Here is an 18,120-nt window from a genome sequence, read left to right on the forward strand (position 1 = left end):
TCCCCCTTCAGGAGTAGAGTGTTGTCTCGGTGCTGGCTGCTCTACCGCTCCAGTTGTCCCAGCTAGGCCACCGTAACCCTGCCTCTCAGACAGGCTCCTGCTCTCCATCAGGCTGCTGCCTCCCGCGGGAACAAGGCTCTGCTGAACTCCCTACACACGCATGCATGCAGGCTCTACGGTGAATAGCACACACATCACACACACACACACCTGTATGCAGGCTCTACGGTATAATACAACAAAAAAATTCACATGTGAAGGCTCCACTTATAAACAGTCGGGCGAGATCTGGTACTAAAACTAGTGTAAGTCACTAAATGGCCATGCTAGAAAATACCTAAATGTACCTTTTGGAGATGTTTTCTATGTTTCTCCACTGGGGGGCAGTAACGGTCCACCTGAACTCCATAGCAGAAGAGAGAGGGGAGTTATGAGTGAAGGCCCTAGGGAAGACAGATCTGGGAGGGTGGGGGGTTTGTGTTATGATTGTAAGGCCCTAGGGAAGACAGATCTGGAGGAGGGTGAGGGGTTTGTGTTATGATCCCGTGTGGCTCAGTTTGTAGAGCATGGCGCTTGCAATGGCCAGGGTTGGGGTTCATTCAGGGGGACCAGGAGAATATGTATGACTTAATGTTGAAGTCGCTCTGGATAAGGCGTTGTAAATGAGTTATGTATGTAAATGATTTAATAGGCCTTAGGAAGACAGATCTGGAGGGTGAGGGGTTTGTGTTATCGATTAGAAGGCCCTAGGGAAGACAGATCTGAGGAGGGTGAGGGGTTTGTGTTATGATTAAAGGCCCTAGGAAGACAGATCTGGGGAGGGTGGAGGGGTTTGTGTTATGATTTAAAGGCGCTAGGGAAGACAGATCTGAGGAGGGTGAGGGGGTTGTGTTATGATTAAAGGCCTTAGGAAGACAGATCTGAGGAGGGTGGGGGGGTTTGTGTTATGATTAAAGGCCCTAGGGAAGACAGATCTGAGGAGGGTGGGGGGGTTTGTGTTATGATATAAGGCCCTAGGGAAGACAGATCTGGGGAGGGTGAGGGGGTTTGTGTTTATGATTAAAAGGCCCAGAGAAGACAGATCTGGGGAGGGTGAGGGGGTTTGTTGTTATGATTAAAGGCCCTAGGGAAGACAGATCTGGGAGGGTGAGGTTTGTGTTTATTATGATTAAAGGCCTAGGGAAGACAGATCTGAGGAGGGGTGGGGGGTTTGTGTAATGATTAAAGGCCCTAGGGAAGACAGATCTGAGGAGGGTGAGGGGGTTTGGTTATGATTAAAGGCCCTAGGGAAGACAGATCTGAGGAGGGTGAGAGGTTTTGTGTTATGATTAAAGGCCTAGGGAAGACAGATCTGAGGAGGGTGGGGGTTTGTGTTATGATTTAAAGGCCCAGGGAAAGACAGATCTGAGGAGGGTGGGGGGTTTGTGTATTGATTAAAGGCCCAGAGAAGACAGATCTGAGGGGTGGTGGGTTTGTGTTATGATTAAAGGCCTAGGGAAGAGAGATCTGGGGAGGGTGGGGGGTTTGTGTTATGATTAAAGGCCAAGGGAAGCAGATCTGGGAGGGTGGGGGTTTGTGTTATGATTAAAGGCCCAGAGAAGACAGATCTGGGAGGGTGGGGGGTTTGTGTTATGCATTAAAGGCCCAGGAGAAGACGATCTGGGGAGGGTGGGGGGTTTGTGTTATGATTAAAGGCCCTAGGGAAGACAGATTCTGGGGAGGGTGGGGTTTGTGTTATGATTAAGGCCTAGGGAAGACAGATTCTGAGGAGGGTGGGGGTTTGTGTTATGATTAAAGGCCCCAGAGAAGACAGATCTGGGAGGGTGAGAGGGGGTTTGTGTTATGATTAAAGGCCCAGGAAGACAGATCTGGGGAGGGTGGGGTTTGTGTTATGATTAAAGGCCCTAGGAAGACAGATCTGAGGAGGGTGGAGGTTGTTGTTATGATTAAAGGCCCTAGGGAAGACAGATCTGGAGAGGGTGGGGGGTTTGTGTTATGATTAAAGGCCCAGGGAGACAGATCTGAGGAGGGTGGGGTTTTGTGTTATGATTAAGGCCCAGGAGACAGATCTGAGGAGGGTGGGGGTTTGTTATGATTAAAGCGCCTACGGGAAGACAGATCTGAGGAGGGTGGGGGTTTGTGTTATGATTAAGGCGCCAGAGACAAGATCTGAGGGAGGGTGGGGGTTTGTTGATGATTAAGGCCCTGAGAAACAGATCTGGGGAGGGTGGGGGGGTTTGTGTTATGATTAAAGCCCCTAGGGAAGACAATCTGGAGAGGGTGGGGGGTTTGTGTTATGCATTAAAGGCCCAGAGAAGACAGATCTGGGGAGTGGGGGGGTTTGTGTTATGATTAAAGGCCCTAGGAGAGCAGATCTGGGAGGGTGGGGTTTGTGTTATGTTAATTAGGCCCAGGGAAGACAGATCTGAGGAGGGTGGGGGGTTTTGTTTTATGATTAAAGGCCCAGGGAAGACAGATCTGGGGAGGGTGGGGGTTTGTGTTATGATTAAAGGCCCTATGGGAAGACAGATCTGGGAGGGTGGGGGGTGTGTGTATGATTAAAGGCCCAGGAAGACAGATCTGGGGAGGGTGGGGTTTGTGTTATGATTAAGGCCCTAGGAAGACAGATCTGGGGAGGGTGGGGGTTTGTGTTATGATTAAAGGCCCTAGGGAAGACAGATCTGAGGAGGGTGGGGGGGTTTGTGTTATGATTAAAGGCCCAGGGAAGACAGATCTGGGAGGTGGGGGGTTTTGTTAGATTAAAGGCCTAGGAAGAACAGATCTGAGGAGGTGGGGGGTTGTGTTATGATTGAAGGCCCCAGAGAAGACAGAGTGGGCGATTCACCATCACAAGACTCTGTTTGTCTGAATGGTCTGTGACATCAGCAATGTGCCGTCAGCAGCCAACATATATAATACAAGACTATCTGATCATTACTACTCTCTCTCTTTATCTCTCTCCCTATCTCTCTAGCGCTCTCTCTTTATCTCTGTCTGTTTGATGATTTTCTTTCTTAGACCATAAACTGGTGATGGATAGTCCATTCACTCTTTACGTCACCATTGGCTTCTTGTTGCTAGGTACAGTGTGTGTGTTTACAACACCGTGGTCCTGGATAGGTACAGGAGTGCAAGCTTTGTTCCAGCCCAGCACTAACACACCAGATTCAGTAATCAAGGGCTTGATGGTTACAGGTGACTCTAATGATGGGTGTGTTGGACAGGAACTAAGGCTCTCCAGGACCACAGATGCCCCCTTCTGCTATATGTGTATGGCTGTACGTTGGTGATGTGTAGAGTCATCCAAACTGGTGAAAAAATATTACAGTTTGAACTTTAACGACTTTAACAAGGTAGAAAGTGTATAGAGTTGATAATAAATGTACATTTCTAAATAATTTACTATGAAAAAGTGTTCTTCAATCACAGTATTTTTTTATATAAAGCTTTTAGCAGCATTTTTGTTGATTTTGTGGTCTCAAACCAGTGAGTTTATTTAAATTCTTAATCAAGAATATGGGCAAAATGTAATTATTGAGAATGAAAGAGGTGGTAATGTTGTTCCCTTGTCATATAATTGCTATATTTAATATCAATATAGAATTTACAAAAAAAAATCAAATTGTATTTTGACTTATTTTTCTCGACGCGAATATTGAGTCAAGACTGAGACAACCTGGTTCAATATGGGTCCTGAGACAACCAGTTGAGAACCACTGTTGTAGAGTTTGTATAATGACGTGTGTGTGTGTGTGTGTGTGTGTGTGTGTGTGTGTGTGTGTGTGTGTAGACCCACAGGAGGGCAGTGTGGTATTGTTACCGGCTGAGTCTCAGCAGCGATTGGTCCAGCTACTCTACTTCCTGCCTGTGATGTCACAGGGTCTATTGGCCAATCTGAGTCGCTGCTGCACTGCAGGACGCGTCTCTGCCGGCCTGGCTGCCTCCCTCATACGCATCATACACCTCAGGTAACCCCAGCAACCACCCAAAGCTACAGACTGAGGTCAGAAACTCTGTCACTAACCCAATGTTCTTACATGGTCCCTGTGTCACAGAAATGTGAGAGTCATGTGCTATGTGGTTTAAACAACGTTTGGCCGTTGAGGTTTCATCCTCTAAACATCTAGATGATGTCCAGGGCAGACCAACATCACGTGGCCTTTACGCTTTGACATCGTTTCTCTTGCACTTAAGAATGTTCTGAATAGAATTTTCAATTCATAAGTGTGTGTGTGTGTGTGTGTGTGTGTGTGTGAGAGAGTGAGAGAGCCGTCAGTCGTTCCTGGTTAGAGAGGGGAGACAGCAGACCGATGGTTCGCCAGCTTAATGGAATCAAACAATCAACCAATTAAGGCACGTCGGTGGTTGTGGCACAAGATCAGTGTCATGAGCTCATGGTTTATAACAAGGCCTGACGCTGATGGCACTTGATGGGAATTTATAGTTCACTAGACCTTTAGATGGCAGTGTTGGTCCTTTAGTGTGCTGTTGTGTGTGTGAGCATATCAATGTTCTGCTGTTTGGTCATGCTGTGGTTTGCCAGTGATTTCTCACACGCATCCGGCCTTGCATAACGCTATGATGTCATCAGTGTTCATCGCCAGCAAGTGTGTGTATTTGTGAGACACCCAGTGTTTCTCTGGGGTGGTGTTACACACACACACCTGACTAGGGGTTGGGGGAGTGTATGTGTGTAGAGATACGGGCTAGTGGGGCAGTGTGTGTGTAGAGACTTGGGGCTGTGTGTGTGTGTAGAGACTAGGGGTTGGGGCAGTGTGTTGTGTATGAGACTTGGGGCTGTGTGTGTGTGTAGAGACTAGGGGTTGGGGCAGTGTGGTGTTTGTGTAGAGACTTGGGGCTTGTGTGTGTGTGTAGAGAGACTAGGGGTTGTGGGCAGTGTGTGTGTGTAGAGACTAGGGGTTGTGGGCTGTGTCGTGTGTGTGATTGTGTTGTAGAGACTAGGGGTTGGGGCAGTGATGTGTGTGTGTGTGTGTAGAGACTAGGGTTGGGGCAGTGTGCGTGTGTCTAGGGGTTGGACAGTGTGTGCGCGTCTAGAGACTAGGGGTGGGGCAGTGTGTGTGTTGTGTAGAGACTAGGGGTTGGGGCAGTGTGTGTGTGTGTGTGTGTGTAGAGACTAGGGGTTGGGGGTTGGGGGCAGTTGTGCGTGCGTCTAGGGTTGGGGCAGTGTGTGTGCGTCTAGGGGTTGGGGCAGTGTGCGTGTGTGACTTAGGGGGGTGGTGTGGGGTACTAGGGGTTGGGGCAGTGTGCGTGGACTAGGGGTTTGGGGGTGGGGGGCAGTGTCGTAGAGACTAGGGGTTGGGGCAGTGTGCGTAGAGACTAGGGGTTGGGGCAGTGTGCGTAGAGGTCTAGGGTGGGGCAGTGTGGTAGGGACTAGGGGTTGGGCAGTGTGCGTAGAGACTTAGGGTGTTTGGGGGCAGTGTGCGTAGAGTCTAGGGGTTGGGGCAGTGTGCGTAGAGACTAGGGGTTGGGGCAGTGTCGTAGAGGGAACTAGGGGTTGGGGCAGTGTGCTGTAGAGACTTAGGGGTTGGGGCAGTGTGCGTAGAGACTAGGGGTTGGGGCAGTGGTGCGTGAGACTAGGGTTGGGGCAGTGTGCGTAGAGATGGGTTGGGGCATGTGCGTGGCTAGGGGTTGGGGCAGTGTGCGTAGAGACTAGGGGTTGGGGCAGTGTGCGTGCGGTCTAGGGGTTGGGGCAGTGTGTTGTGCGTCTAGGGGTTGGGGCAGTGTGCGTGCGTAGAGACTAGGGGTTGGGGTTGGGGCAGTGTGTGGCGCGTAGAGCTAGGGGTTGGGGGCAGTGTGCGGTGGCTAGGGGTTGGGGCAGTGTGCGTAGAGACTAGGGGTTGGGGCAGTGTGCGTAGAGACTAGGGGTTGGGGCAGTGTGCGTGCGTCTAGGGGTTGGGGCAGTGTGTGTGCGTCTAGGGGTTGGGGCAGTGTGCGTGCGTAGAGACTAGGGGTTGGGGCAGTGTGTGCGTGCGTCTAGGGGTTGGGCAGTGTGCGTGCGTGCGTCTAGGGGTTGGGGCAGTGTGCGTGCGGTTCTAGGGGTTTGGGGCAGTGTGCTGTCGTCTAGGGGTTGGGGCAGTGTGCGTGCGTTTAGGGGTTGGGCAGTGTGGTGCGTCTAGGGGTTGGGGCAGTGTGTGTGCGTCTAGGGGTTGGGCAGTGTGCGTGTGCGTCTAGGGGTTTGGGGCAGTGTGTGTGCGGTCTAGGGGTTGGGGCAGTGTTGTGTGCGTCTAGGGGTTGGGGCAGTGTGTGTAGGTCTAGGGGTTGGGGCAGTGTGCGTGCGTCTAGTTGGAGGGCAGTTGTGCGTGCGTCTAGGGGTTGAGGGCAGTGGTTGGCGTTGGCTAGGGGATGGGGCAGTGTGTGTGCGTCTAGGGGTTCTGGCAGTGTGCGTGCGTGCGTCTAGGGTTGGGGCAGTGTGCGTGCGTCTAGGGGTTTGGGGCAGTGTGCGTTGCGTCTAGGGGTTGGGGCAGTGTGTGCGGCTAGGGGTTGGGGCAGTGTGCGTGCGGTCTAGGGGTTGGGCAGTGTGTGTGCGTCTAGGGGTTGGGGCAGTGTGCGTGCGTCTAGGGGTTGGGGCAGTGTGTGGTGTCTAGGGTTGGGGCATGTGTGTGTGTCTAGGGGTTGGGGGCAGTGTGTGTGTAGGACTAGGGGTTGGGGCAGGTGCGTGCGTCTAGGGGTTGGGGCAGTGTGCGTGCGTCTAGGGGTTGGGGCAGTGTGTGTGCGTCTAGGGGTTGGGGCAGTGTGGTGCGTCTAGGGGTTGGGGCAATGTGCGTGCGTCTAGGGGTTGGGGCAGTGTGCGTGCGTCTAGGGGTTGGGGCAGTGTGCGTGCGTCTAGGGGTTGGGCAGTGTGCGTGCGGTCTAGGGGTTGGGGCAGTGTGCGTGCGTCTAGGGGTTGGGGCAGTGTGCGTGCGGTCTAGGGGTTGGGGCAATGTGCGTGCGTCTAGGGGTTGGGGCAGTGTGCGTGCGTCTAGGGGGTTGGGGCAGTGTGCGTGCGTCTAGGGGTTGGGGCAGTGTGCGTGCGTCTAGGGGTTGGGGCAGTGTGCGTGCGTTCTAGGGGTTGGGGCAGTGTGTGTGCGTCTAGGGGTTGGGCAGTGTGTGTGCGTCTAGGGGTTGGGCAGTGTGCGTGCGTCTAGGGGTTGGGGCAGTGTGGCGTGCGTCTAGGGGTTGGGCAGTGTGTGTGCGTCTAGGGGTTGGGGCAGTGTGCGCGGTAGAGACTAGGGGTTGGGGCAGTGTGCGTGGCTAGGGGTTGGGGCAATGTGCGTGCGTCTAGGGGTTGGGGCAGTTGTGGCGCGCGTCTAGGTTGGGGGCATTTGCGTGCGTCTAGGGGTTGGCAGGTGCGTGCGTCTAGGGGTTGGGCAGTGTGGTTGTGGTACTAGGGGTTGGGGCAGTGTGTGTGCGTCTAGGGTTTGGGGCAGTGGTGCGTGCGTCTAGGGGTTGGGGCAGTGTGCGGCGTCTAGGGGTGGGGCAGTGTGTGTGAGCTAGGGTTGGGGCAGTGGTGGAGGACTAGGGTGGGGCAGTGGTGTAGAGCTAGGGGTTGGGGCAGTGTGCGTGCGTCTAGCGGGTTGGGCAGTGTGCGTGCGTCTAGGGGTTGGGGCAATGTGCGTGCGTCTAGGGGTTGGGGCAGTGTGCGTTGCGTCTAGGGGTTGGGGCAGTGTGCGCGCGTCTAGGGGTTGGGGCAATGTGTGTGTAGAGACTAGGGGTTGGGCAGTGTGTGTGCTTCTAGGGTTGGGGCAGTGTTGCGTGCGTCTAGGGGTTGGGGCAGTGTGCGCGCGTCTAGGGGTTGGGCAGATGTGCGTGCGTCTAGGGGTTGGGCAGTGTGCGCGCGTCTGAGGGGTTGGGGCAATGTGCGTGCGTCTAGGGGTTGGGGCATGTGTGCGCGTAAGACTAGGGGTTGGGGCAAGTTGCGTGCGTTCTAGGGGTGGGGCAGTGTGCGCGCGTCTAGGTTTGGGCAGTGTGCGCGCGTTCTAGGGTTGGGGCAATGTGCGTGCGTCTAGGGGTTGGGCAGTGTGTGCGCGTAGAGACTAGGGGTTGGGCAGTGTGCGTGCGTCTAGGGGTTGGGGCAGTGTGCGTGCGTCTAGGGGTTGGGGCTGTGCGTGCGTCTAGGGTTGGGCAGTGTGCGCGCGTCTAGGGGTTGGGGCAATGTGCGCCGCTCTAGGGGTTGGGGCAGTTGCGTTGCGTCTAGGGTTGGGCCAGTGTGCGTGCGTCTAGGGTTGGGCAAGTGTGGTGCGTCTAGGGGTTGGGGCAATGTGCTTGCGTCTAGGGGTTGGGGCAGTGTGGTGCGTCTAGGGGTTGGGGCAATGTGCGTGCGTCTAGGGTTGGGCAGTGTGTGTGTAGAGACTAGGGGTTGGGGGCAGTGTGGTGTGTAGAGACGGTGGGGTTGCGGGCAGTTGTGTGTGTTAGAGCTAGGGGCTTGGGCAGTGTGTGTGCGTCTAGGGTTGGGGCAGTGTGCGTGCGTCTAGGGGTTGGGGCAGTGGCGCGCGTTCTAGGGGTTTGGGCATGTGCGTGCGTCTACGGGTTGGGGCAGTTGTGCGGCGTAGGGGTTGGGGCAAGTGCGGTGCGTCTAGGGGTTGGGGCAGTGTGCGTGCGTCTAGGGGTTGGGGCAGTGTGTGTGCGTCTAGGGGTTGGGGCAGTGTGGCCCAGTGCGTCTAGGGGTTGGGGCAGTGTGGTTAGCTAGGGTTGGGGCAGTGTGTGTGCGTCTAGGGGTTGGGCAATGTGTGTGCGTCTAGGGGGTTGGGCAGTGTGTTGTAGAGACTAGGGGTGGGGCAGTGTGTGTGTAGAGACTAGGGGTGGGCAGTGTGTGTCGTAGAGCTAGGGGTTGGGGCAGTGTGCGGGCGTCTAGGGGGGGCAGTGTGCGCTGCGTGTAGGGGTTGGGGCAGTGTGCGCCGTCTAGGGGTTGGGGCAGTGTGCGTGCGTCTAGGGACGTTGGGGCAGTGTGCGCGCGTCTAGGGGTTGGGGCAATGTTTGCGTTGCGTCTAAGGGGTTGGGCAGTGTGCGTGCGTCTAGGGTTGGGGCAGTGTGTTGCGTCTAGGGGTTGGGGCAGTATTGTGGCGTCTAGGGGTTTGGGGCAATGTGTGTGCGTCTAGGGTTGGGGCAGTGTGTGTGTAGAGGACTAGGGGTTGGGGCAGTGTGTGTGCGTTAGGGGTTGGGGCAGTGTGCGTGCGTCTAGGGGTTGGGGCAGTGTGTGTCGCGTCTTAGGCAGGGGTGTCAAAGTCAAATATGGACGGAGGGCCAAATAAAAAATTTAGCCTACAAGCCGAGGGCCGGACTGTTCGGATGGTTCATTGAAATTTTTTAAATTGACAGCAATATAGTCTAGTGAACCTAATTGAGAACCTACTGAAAACCTAAACAAATATATTTTCCAATATGATACAGATAAATAAAGCAATTATCTTTCTTATGGCTCTGTCAGTAATCTTTAATTTTAACAGACACAAAAGACAAATTCCTTTATATAAAAAATCCCATAACATGAACATTAAATGAAAGAAACCGTATTCAAGGCACCTTCAGTAGCCTATATTTTCTATTTTAGCAAAGTGGGCTAAATTTACTTCAAAGAAAAAAACAATGAATAGCAATTTTCTATCACCACTCAACTGAAAAGTATTTTTTTTAAAATTATTAATTGGATTGAAATACAATAAAATAAGTTGCAAAAATCTATTAATCAAAAAACAACACTTTGTTTAAAGGAGAAGTTAACATGCAGTGAAAAAAAAAATATTAAACTTTAACTTTTAAACTTGAAACTGAGTAAAACCTAAAATATGTAATTGCACAGTAATGTTCCACTTTGTTTGAGGTTGAGGGTGATACTTGGTGGTGCCCATCTTTTCGCACAAGTTCATCAATGTTCGGGTAAGGCTCTGAGCTGAGGAAATTCCTCAGAATTGAGTGGAGGTGTTCAGCAGTAAGTCGGGACTTCTGTGTGATGTTTTGTTCAGTTCATTCAAAGAAACCAGTTGTTCACACAGGTATGTGCTGCCAAACATAGACAACGTTTGAGCAGCCTGGCAATGCGCAGCTTGGGGCATTGTGTCGGGGAGGAAAAAAACGGCGAACTCCGCAGCAACCCACTGCCGCATATTTTGGCGTAGTGCATCATTGCATTGGAGGTCAATCCAACTTTCCATTTGGAGGTTTGGTAGGTGAGCTTTCCACTCAAACAGCCAAATGGGTTACCGAGCAGTTCCAAACCTGCTTTTTTGTTGCTTCAAAGTCAGCAAAATCGCTGCCGGGCGAAAAGTCAGCGGGCAAGCATACCTATTTTATCAGCCAACTGTGCGCTCGGGAACGCACTGGTAGAGAGCTTCTCTTTCATGGTCTGGCAGCTGGGAAAGTGGGCTCAAATTTTCTTTCCTCGCATCTGCGTCTCCCACAGAGTACAGTTTTGGTTTTAAATGACCTCACTGTACTGTACATATCAGAGAGACATGATCCCTTCACGACCCTGCAGCTGCAGTTCATTGCATTCAGATGATTCGTAATGTCACACAGAAAAGCCATTTCACACAGAAAACCATTTCGTCTCGGAGTTGTGTTGTGTCTTTCCTTTGCTGTCCAAGAACAGACAAAATCTCCTTCACGAAGCTCCGAAACTTCTTTGAGCACCTTTCCTGGCTTAGCCCAGTCGCACCTCTGTGTGATAAGGCCAAATCACCCATGCTCCGTTTTCTAACTTCCTCAGAAATTGGTGCCTTGAACTGGCGGTGATTCAAACCTTTGGCTCTGATTAAAGTTAACTGTGCGGCGTGATGATGCTCATTACATGAACTCCATTCTTCAAGCCTTTACCGCAACAACGGCTTTCCTGGTGTATGATTACCAAATTGGGAAAAAAGGCTTTTTTGGGTCCCCAGGCTCACCTGTCGCGTTTTCCTCTTGCATCTTTTCCCGTATCTTCCCACCAGTCCGCTCCTGGTCCACACATTCGCAGGTGCTCCGTCGGTTGTCAAACCCACGAGTTTTTCCCAAGGCAGCTCCATCTCATTTACACATCTGACCACCTCTTCATACAAATCATGCCCCCTAGTTTTGTGCCATGCATAGGACGTAAAGCCAAAACTTCCTCTGTCACGCTTAGGCTGGAGTTCCACTCCGCGGATGAAAATTGACAACGTGGCAATGCTCCAGAAAGTCGGTGCTCTCATCCACAGCCAAGGAATATGCAATGCAAAAATCTTTTCCCTTTTTCACAAAAGCTGCTGTTAGATTGAATGGACAACTCTACTCCTCTCGGCCAATGGTGTTTCTCTCAGACTCAGCAGTTAAAAAAAGAGTTGCCTTTTTTTGGGCAAACTTCGTCACAACTTTAATTCATGCAGAATTTTTATGATGAAATCCCCTCCGTAAATGGCCGGGCTGATTTTAGCGATTCTCTTCTGCCAAAAAAATAAAACTGGCCTTGACAAGGCAGCCTGCCTTGTGATTTGGCGTTTTTGAACAGAGCCTGTCGAGATTTGAGGCCTCGGTTTTAATTCCTCTGCCTTTTTGTAGCCTTTGTTCCATTCCATATTCTTGTTTTTTGTCCGCGTTTCGTTTCATAATGTCGTCTCAGATTATTACTTCTTCAGTACCGCCACACTTTCTCCACACAGAAGACACACAGGTTTTCCAGCTACCTCCGTGAACATATACTCCGACTCCCACTTGTTTTTGGAAACCCCCGGTTCTCAGTGTCCACCTTCCGTTTTGCCATTTTGATGGATCTGAAAGTTAATTTTACTGTGATGCTGACGACTGCATGTGCAAATAAATATTGAAATGGAGCAGCCTACTGCTCGGTGGCGTCACCGTGCATTGTGGGAAAGGTAGTATTGCGTGCGTGTAAAAGATCTCGGGCTGCCGGCTTGCTTTGCGGTCTGCGCGGCCGTTTCTAAATAATAAATAAGATTCATCCCAGGGGCCGTAAAAAACCTTCTCGCGGGCCGGATGTGGCCCGCGGGCCTTGACTCTGACATATTGTGGTCTAGGGGTTGGGGCAGTGTGCACGCGGTCTAGGGGTTTGGGCAATGGTTGTGTGCGTCTAGGGGTTGGGGCAGTGTGTGTGTAGAGGACTAGGGGTTGGGGCAGTGTGGTGTGCGTCTAGGGGTTGGGGCAGTGTGCGTGCGTCTAGGGGTGTGGGGCAGTTGCGTGCGTCTAGGGGTTGGCGGCAGTGTGTGTTGCGTCTAAGGGGTTGGGGCAGTGTGTGTGCGTCTAGGCGGTGGGGCAGTGTGCGGTGCGTCTAGGGGTATTGGGCAGTGTGCGTGCGTCTAGGGTTGGGGCAGTGTGCGTGCGTCTAGGCGTTGGGGCAGTGTGCGCGCGTCTAGGGGTTGGGAGAACAAGTGTCGCGCGTCTAGGGGTTGGGGCAGTGTGTTGCCGTCTATGGGTTGCGGCCAGTGTGTGCGCGTAGAGACTAGGCGGTTGGCGCCGATGTGTGCGCGTTAGAGAACTAGGGTTGGGCCAGTGTGTGGGCGTAGAGTAGGGGGTTGGGGCAGGTGTGTGTGCGTCTAGGTTGGCGGCAGTGTGCGTGCGTCTAGGGGATTGGGGCAGTGTGCGTGCGTCAGGGTTGGCGCAGTGGTGTGTGCGTCTAGGGGGTTGGGGCAGTGTGTGTGCGTCTAGGGGTTGGGGCAGTGTGCTGTGCGTCTAGGGGTTTGGCGCAGTGTTGCGTGCGTCGAGGACTAGGGGTTGGGGCAGTGTGCTGTCGTCGTTTCAGGTGTTTCTAGTTGTGCCTGTGCTCATAAGGCTGATGTGGACATGCTGTTCGTGGCGGTGAGAGAAGGTGTTGGCAGTGTGCGCGCGTCTATAGGGGTTGGGGCAGCGTGTGGACCGTCTGGTGGGATGCTCTGAGGAGTTGGCGGGCAGGTGCGTGTGTGCGTCTAGGGTTGGCGCAGTTGCTGCGCTTCGTCTAGGGGTTGGGGACAGTGTTCGGTGCGTCTAGGGTGGACAGTGTGTGTGCGTGTACTAGGGGTTGGGGACAGTGAGTTGTCGTGCCGTTCTAGGGGAATTGGGACGTGGCTCGTGCGTCTAGGGTTGGGGCAGTGTGCGCGTTCTAGGGGTTGCGGGCAGTGATGCGCGTGGCTAGGGGGTTGGGGCAGTGTGCGGCGTCTAGGGGTTGGGCAGTTGTGTCGTGTAGAAGACTAGGGTTGGGGCAGTGTGTGGCGTCTAGGTTGGGCAGTGTGCGCGCGTCTAGGGTTGGGGCATGGTGCGCCGTAAGAACTAGGGGTTGGGGCAGTGTGTGTACGTCTAGGGGTTGGCAGTGGTGTGTGCGTCTAGGCGGTTGGCGCAGTGTGCGCGTAGAGACTAGGGTTGGGCAGTGTGCGCGCGTCTAGGTTGGGGCAGTGTGCGTGCGTCTAGGGGTTGGGGCAGTGTGGCGCGTAGAGACTAGGGTTGGGGCAGTGTGCGTGGGCGTCTAGGTTGGTTGGCAGGTGTGTGCGTCTAGGGTTGAGGGCAGTGTGCGCGTAGAGACTAGGGGTTGGGGGCAGTGTGGCGCGCGTCTTAGGGGTTGGGGCGGGTGTGTGCGTCTAGGGGTTGGGGCAGTGTGTGTGCGTCAGGGTTGGGACAGTGTGCGTGCGTCTAGGGGTGGGACAGTGGTGTGCGTCTAGGGTTGGACAGTGTGTGCTGCGTCTAGGGGTTGGGACAGTGTGTGGGTGCGTCTAGGGGGTTGGGGCAGTGTGCGCGCGTCTAGGGTTGGGGGCAGTTGCGCGTAGAGACTAGGGTTGGGGCAGTGTGCGCGCGTTCTAGGGGTTGCGGGCAGTGTCGCGTAGAGACTAGGTTGGCGGGCAGTGTGTGCGTCTAGGGGTTGGGGCAGATGTGCCGCGTCTAGGGGTGGGCAGTGTTGCGCGTAGAGACTAGGTGGGTTGGGGCAGTGTGCGCGGCGTCTTAGGCGTTGGGGCAGTGTCGCGTAGAGACTAGGGGTTGGGGCAGTGTGTGTGCGTCTAGGGGTTGGCGGCAGTGTGTGTGCGTCTAGGGGTTGGGGCAGATGTGCGCGTTGGAGACTAGGGGTGGCAGTGTCGCGCGCGTCTAGGGGTTGAGGCAGTGTAGGGTGCGTCTAGGGTTGGGGCAGTGTGCGCGTAGAGACTAGGAGTGTTGGGGCAGTGTGTGTGTCTAGGGGTGGGGCAGTGTGCTGTGCGTTCTAGGGGTTGGGGCAGTGTGGCGCGTAGAGAGACTCGGGGTTGGGGGCAGTGTGCGCCGCGGTAGGAGGACTAGGGGTTGGGGCAGTGTGCGTGGCGGTTCTTAGGGGTTGGAGCAGTTGTGCGTGCGGTCTTACGGGGTTGGGCACGTTTGGTGCGTCTAGGGGTTTTGGGGCAGTGTGCGTGCGTCTAAGGGGTTGGGGCAGTGTGCGTGCGTTCTAGGGGTTGGGCAGTGTGCGTGCGTCTAGGGGTTTGGGGCAGTGTGCGCGCGTCTAGGGGTTGGGGCAAGTGTGCGCGCGTCTAGGGGGTTGGGGCAGTGTGCGCGCGTCTAAAAGGGGGTTGGGGCAGTGTCGCGCCGGCGGTCTAGGGGGTGGGCAGTGTGTGCGCGGTTCTAGGGGTTGGGCAGTGTGTGCGCGTAGAGACTAGGGGTTGGGCAGTGTGTGCGGCGTAGAGACTAGGGTTGGGGCAGTGTGTGTGCGGCTAGGGGTTGCGGGCAGTTGCGTGCGTCTAGGGGTTGGGGCAGTGTGCGTGCGTCTAGGGGTTGGGGCAGTGTGTGTGCGTCTAGGGGTTGGGGCAGTGGAATGTGGCAGAGACGTCATGGAAGGATGGGAATATTGTCCTGTTAGGTCACGTGTCTCTAATGTTACAGAACACACCATGTATTTATCTCTGACCCCCCCCTTCCTCTTCACCCCCACCTTGCGCGCACACACACACACACACACAATTTGTTTAACTCTAACCCTTTCGTCCTCCTCACCCCACCCTGCGCACAGACACACTCTCTCTCTCTGCTCGGGGGAAACTCAATTCTGTTTAATGTGGTCAGTTCCAGGTAAGCATACAGAAATGGACATAAGTGTGATCCATATCGTCAGAAAACAAACCGGAACAATCCTCCATCCTGTAAGAGCACTTTTGTTATGCTCTATCACTKSACCAACACTCCAGACCGTCCTCTCTCACTCCATTGTAACCTGTGTGCGTTTCAGGTCCTCTTTGAGTGGCTGGTCAGTAGGGTCTCAGGACACAACCCTGCGTGATGTTGACTACATCAGCTTCCTGTTCTCCACCCTCACAGGTCAGGCTCTGCCCTCATATTTCCTGTCTCACTGGTATCTGGTCAACAGATGTGATGAATCTTCAGGTTCGTGAAGAAGTACACTCCAAGAAAACTGACCAATCTTTCTCTCCTTCAGGGTTTTCGTCTGATGAGCTGGCCACCCTGCAGGAGGCTGGGGATGAGAGCGTGCTCCCTCCCTCCCCCCTCTCCCCCCTCAGCCTCTACCCCACCCCCCTGGAGCAATTCACACACCACTGGGACGTGGTGGAGGTCAGGACACACCTCACTCAGAACACCTAGCAGGGCTTTATAAGTGACTGTTGTGACAGAAACAGGAAGAGCCGATGAATGAGAGGTCAAGATGGAGTGTAAAATGTGAAAAGAGAAAGACAGCGACCGAGATGGAGACTGAGCACTTCTGCCAGTGTAGTGTACTTGTGAGAGAGGTGTTCTGGACACTGTGTCAGTTATTTAGTTCCCCCTGGTGTCACACACAGGGCTCAGAGGGGGGATGCTTTATCTGGCCACGCTGGCCAAGAGGGGAACCTTTATCGCGTTGGAAGTAAATGCTAATGAAGCTGTGGCACTGACGGGTGTGACATTTGTGCTCGGAACTTACCGTTAAAGGAAACGTGCCCCGAAGCCAAGAGGTGATGTGTCGTGTGTAGGAGGGGGGGGGGGCTATAATCACTAATTCAGCTCTCTCAATTAGAGCCTGAGAGTCTGGGTCCACCTTCATCGCCATGTCTGAGTCGGAGGGGAGGCAGGGGGGACGTTAGGGACGGACCATGTCTTGCTCTGATCCACTAATGAGAAGACAAGATTGGTTTTTTCTAAAGGAGGAGAGAATGCCAACAGTGCACAGCGGTCTGGGGGCTGGCGCAACACACAACATTCTAAACACATTGAACGAAACCTCATTTCATAGAACGTAATGACAAATTGGGTTTTGATTTGAAGTTAATGAGGAAAAGTTTATAATTGTTTCTACCTCACCTCTGAAATGTTGTGTGATGCCTCCGTCTCACCTGTAACCCTCTGTCGCTCTCTACCAGTGTGTGTGTGGTGCAGTGACATAGAGAAGATGAGGATGCGGGAGCTATTAAAAACGACATATGTATGTACTTGTTGGCCCTGAACCTGGGTGCCGAAAATATGTCAATGACAAGCTCCCGAAGTGAGGTTAGGCTTAGGTTGAGATGGAGATGACATATGCAGCTTGTGATTTGGTCACCAATACAAGCTCTATGACAAGAGTATAGTGTGGACATTAAATGACTGGGGGTGCATAGTGCTGAGTAAGACTCCTGCAGCATCTAAGTCTGATGAATGCGGTGTGTGGTATGTACGGGTGTGTGGCATATATAGCAAGAGTGCTAGCGTAGCACGTGGCATCGCTCGGTTGTCAGGTATGATTCCTCGTAAGGGTCCACTCCAACTCCGAAGACCTGACAGTAGGGCCAGATTAACTCGTTATGGTTTCGGCCTCCTATCACACATGCACAGGAGACACTTCCCTGATTGTTTTGGGCTCATAAAACAAAAATGTTAAAAAGACTTGTCAGATCTGCCAAATGTAGTAAGTACACCTGCCACTGTGGTATCCCCAAGAGCCCTGAACCCAGTAGACGCGTCGGTTTGTGGGTAACTGCCACTTTTGCGAGGCTAATCTCTAGCGAAAAAGCGGTGAGAAATGGCAGTGAGTAAGGAGACGGGAGTGTGGTGACTGCTAATGACTGGGGGCAAATGGAGAAGAGACGCTGACGTCAATCGTGGATATTGAGCTGGTGTGGGTTAGGAGAGACTGGGGACCTTAGGTGCAGATGCGCTTGACAGAGGAGAGGCTCAGTTGGCACGCGGTTGTGGGTAAGTGGCATGGGTGCGCAAATGCAAGAGAGCCGGTATTCGATAGTGGAGGCAAGTGATAGAGAGAAGAGGTGATTTACTGACTTGGTGGGAGCATCGAGCTCCTGGGAGAGGCGAGTAAGAGGGTCGAGTGTGTGGCGGGATAGTGAGACTTGTGAGGGGACGCAGAAATACATCGGTGAGACGTGGATGAGGAACAGTGGATAGCTGGCTGTTGGGTTGGAAATGATTGTGGAGGGGCGAAGAATGCGATGAGTCCTGGATGGACAGTGTGGGAGAAGCGTGAGGTGGTGGGATTTTGGAAAGAGAGGAGAGCTCACTGGTCGAGGAGCGCTGTGACACGCGCAAGTAGGAGAGCAGTTGTGGTGGTGAAATGACTGGTGGAGCGAGAGGTACAGGGAAGCACTGAGTAGTTGGAGTGGCTCGAAGGATGTATGTGGTAGGAGGTAGGAGACATGGTATGGCCGAATGCAAGGCCTGTCGCGAACTAGTAGAGTCGTGGTGAGTGAGGGTAGAACGACGGAGGGGCAAATGCAGCGCGCGAGAACATCGAAGGGGAGGCGGATGAGTGAGGATGATAATCGACTGGTGGCCAGATGCAGAAGCCTTGGAGAGGAGGCACAAAGTGGATCGTGCGAGTGGGGTAGAAGGAAGCATGTGGCAATACTGGCTAGGATGCACGTCGAGCAAGAGTGGGAGGGAGGCTAATGTCTGATGGTATATATTGACATGAGGGGGGCAATCAGAGTGCCTAACGCAGAGGAGTAGTGGTGGAGGAGAAGGAGAGTATCTAGGTGGGATGTGGTGGGTGGAGTAGAAGTGAAGTAATCTGGGGACCTGTGAATAGAAGGAGCTCCTGACTAGGTGTAGGGGGTGGTGGGAGTGAGTGAAGACTGGGCTATCATCGAGCGCTGGTAGACCTATGGTGGGAGAAGGGTGTTAGTGTCGTGGATAGATGAACTGGGGAGGGAGAGGTAGCTACTCAGTGAGACTCCGGGAAACGGCGCAAGGACGAGGGTGTGAATCTGGGGGTTGTGGAGGTAATGTATGTGGGGGCCAGAAAGT

General features: G+C 53.7%; 1 protein-coding gene across 1 annotated transcript in view; it reads left to right on the plus strand.

The window, feature by feature from the left end:
* Positions 1 to 18,120, plus strand: part of tex10 (testis expressed 10) — a 32,964-nt gene that overhangs the window by 4,500 nt on the left and 10,344 nt on the right. The window contains 6 exon segments of the mRNA XM_024140266.2: positions 12 to 28; positions 31 to 88; positions 90 to 178; positions 3,791 to 3,968; positions 15,119 to 15,207; positions 15,326 to 15,459. Coding sequence (XP_023996034.1) covers positions 12 to 28; positions 31 to 88; positions 90 to 178; positions 3,791 to 3,968; positions 15,119 to 15,207; positions 15,326 to 15,459 — 565 coding nt within the window.

The sequence above is a fragment of the Salvelinus sp. IW2-2015 genome, unplaced genomic scaffold, assembly GCF_002910315.2.
Source record: "Salvelinus sp. IW2-2015 unplaced genomic scaffold, ASM291031v2 Un_scaffold2069, whole genome shotgun sequence".
NCBI classification, from domain to species: Eukaryota; Metazoa; Chordata; class Actinopteri; order Salmoniformes; family Salmonidae; genus Salvelinus; species Salvelinus sp. IW2-2015.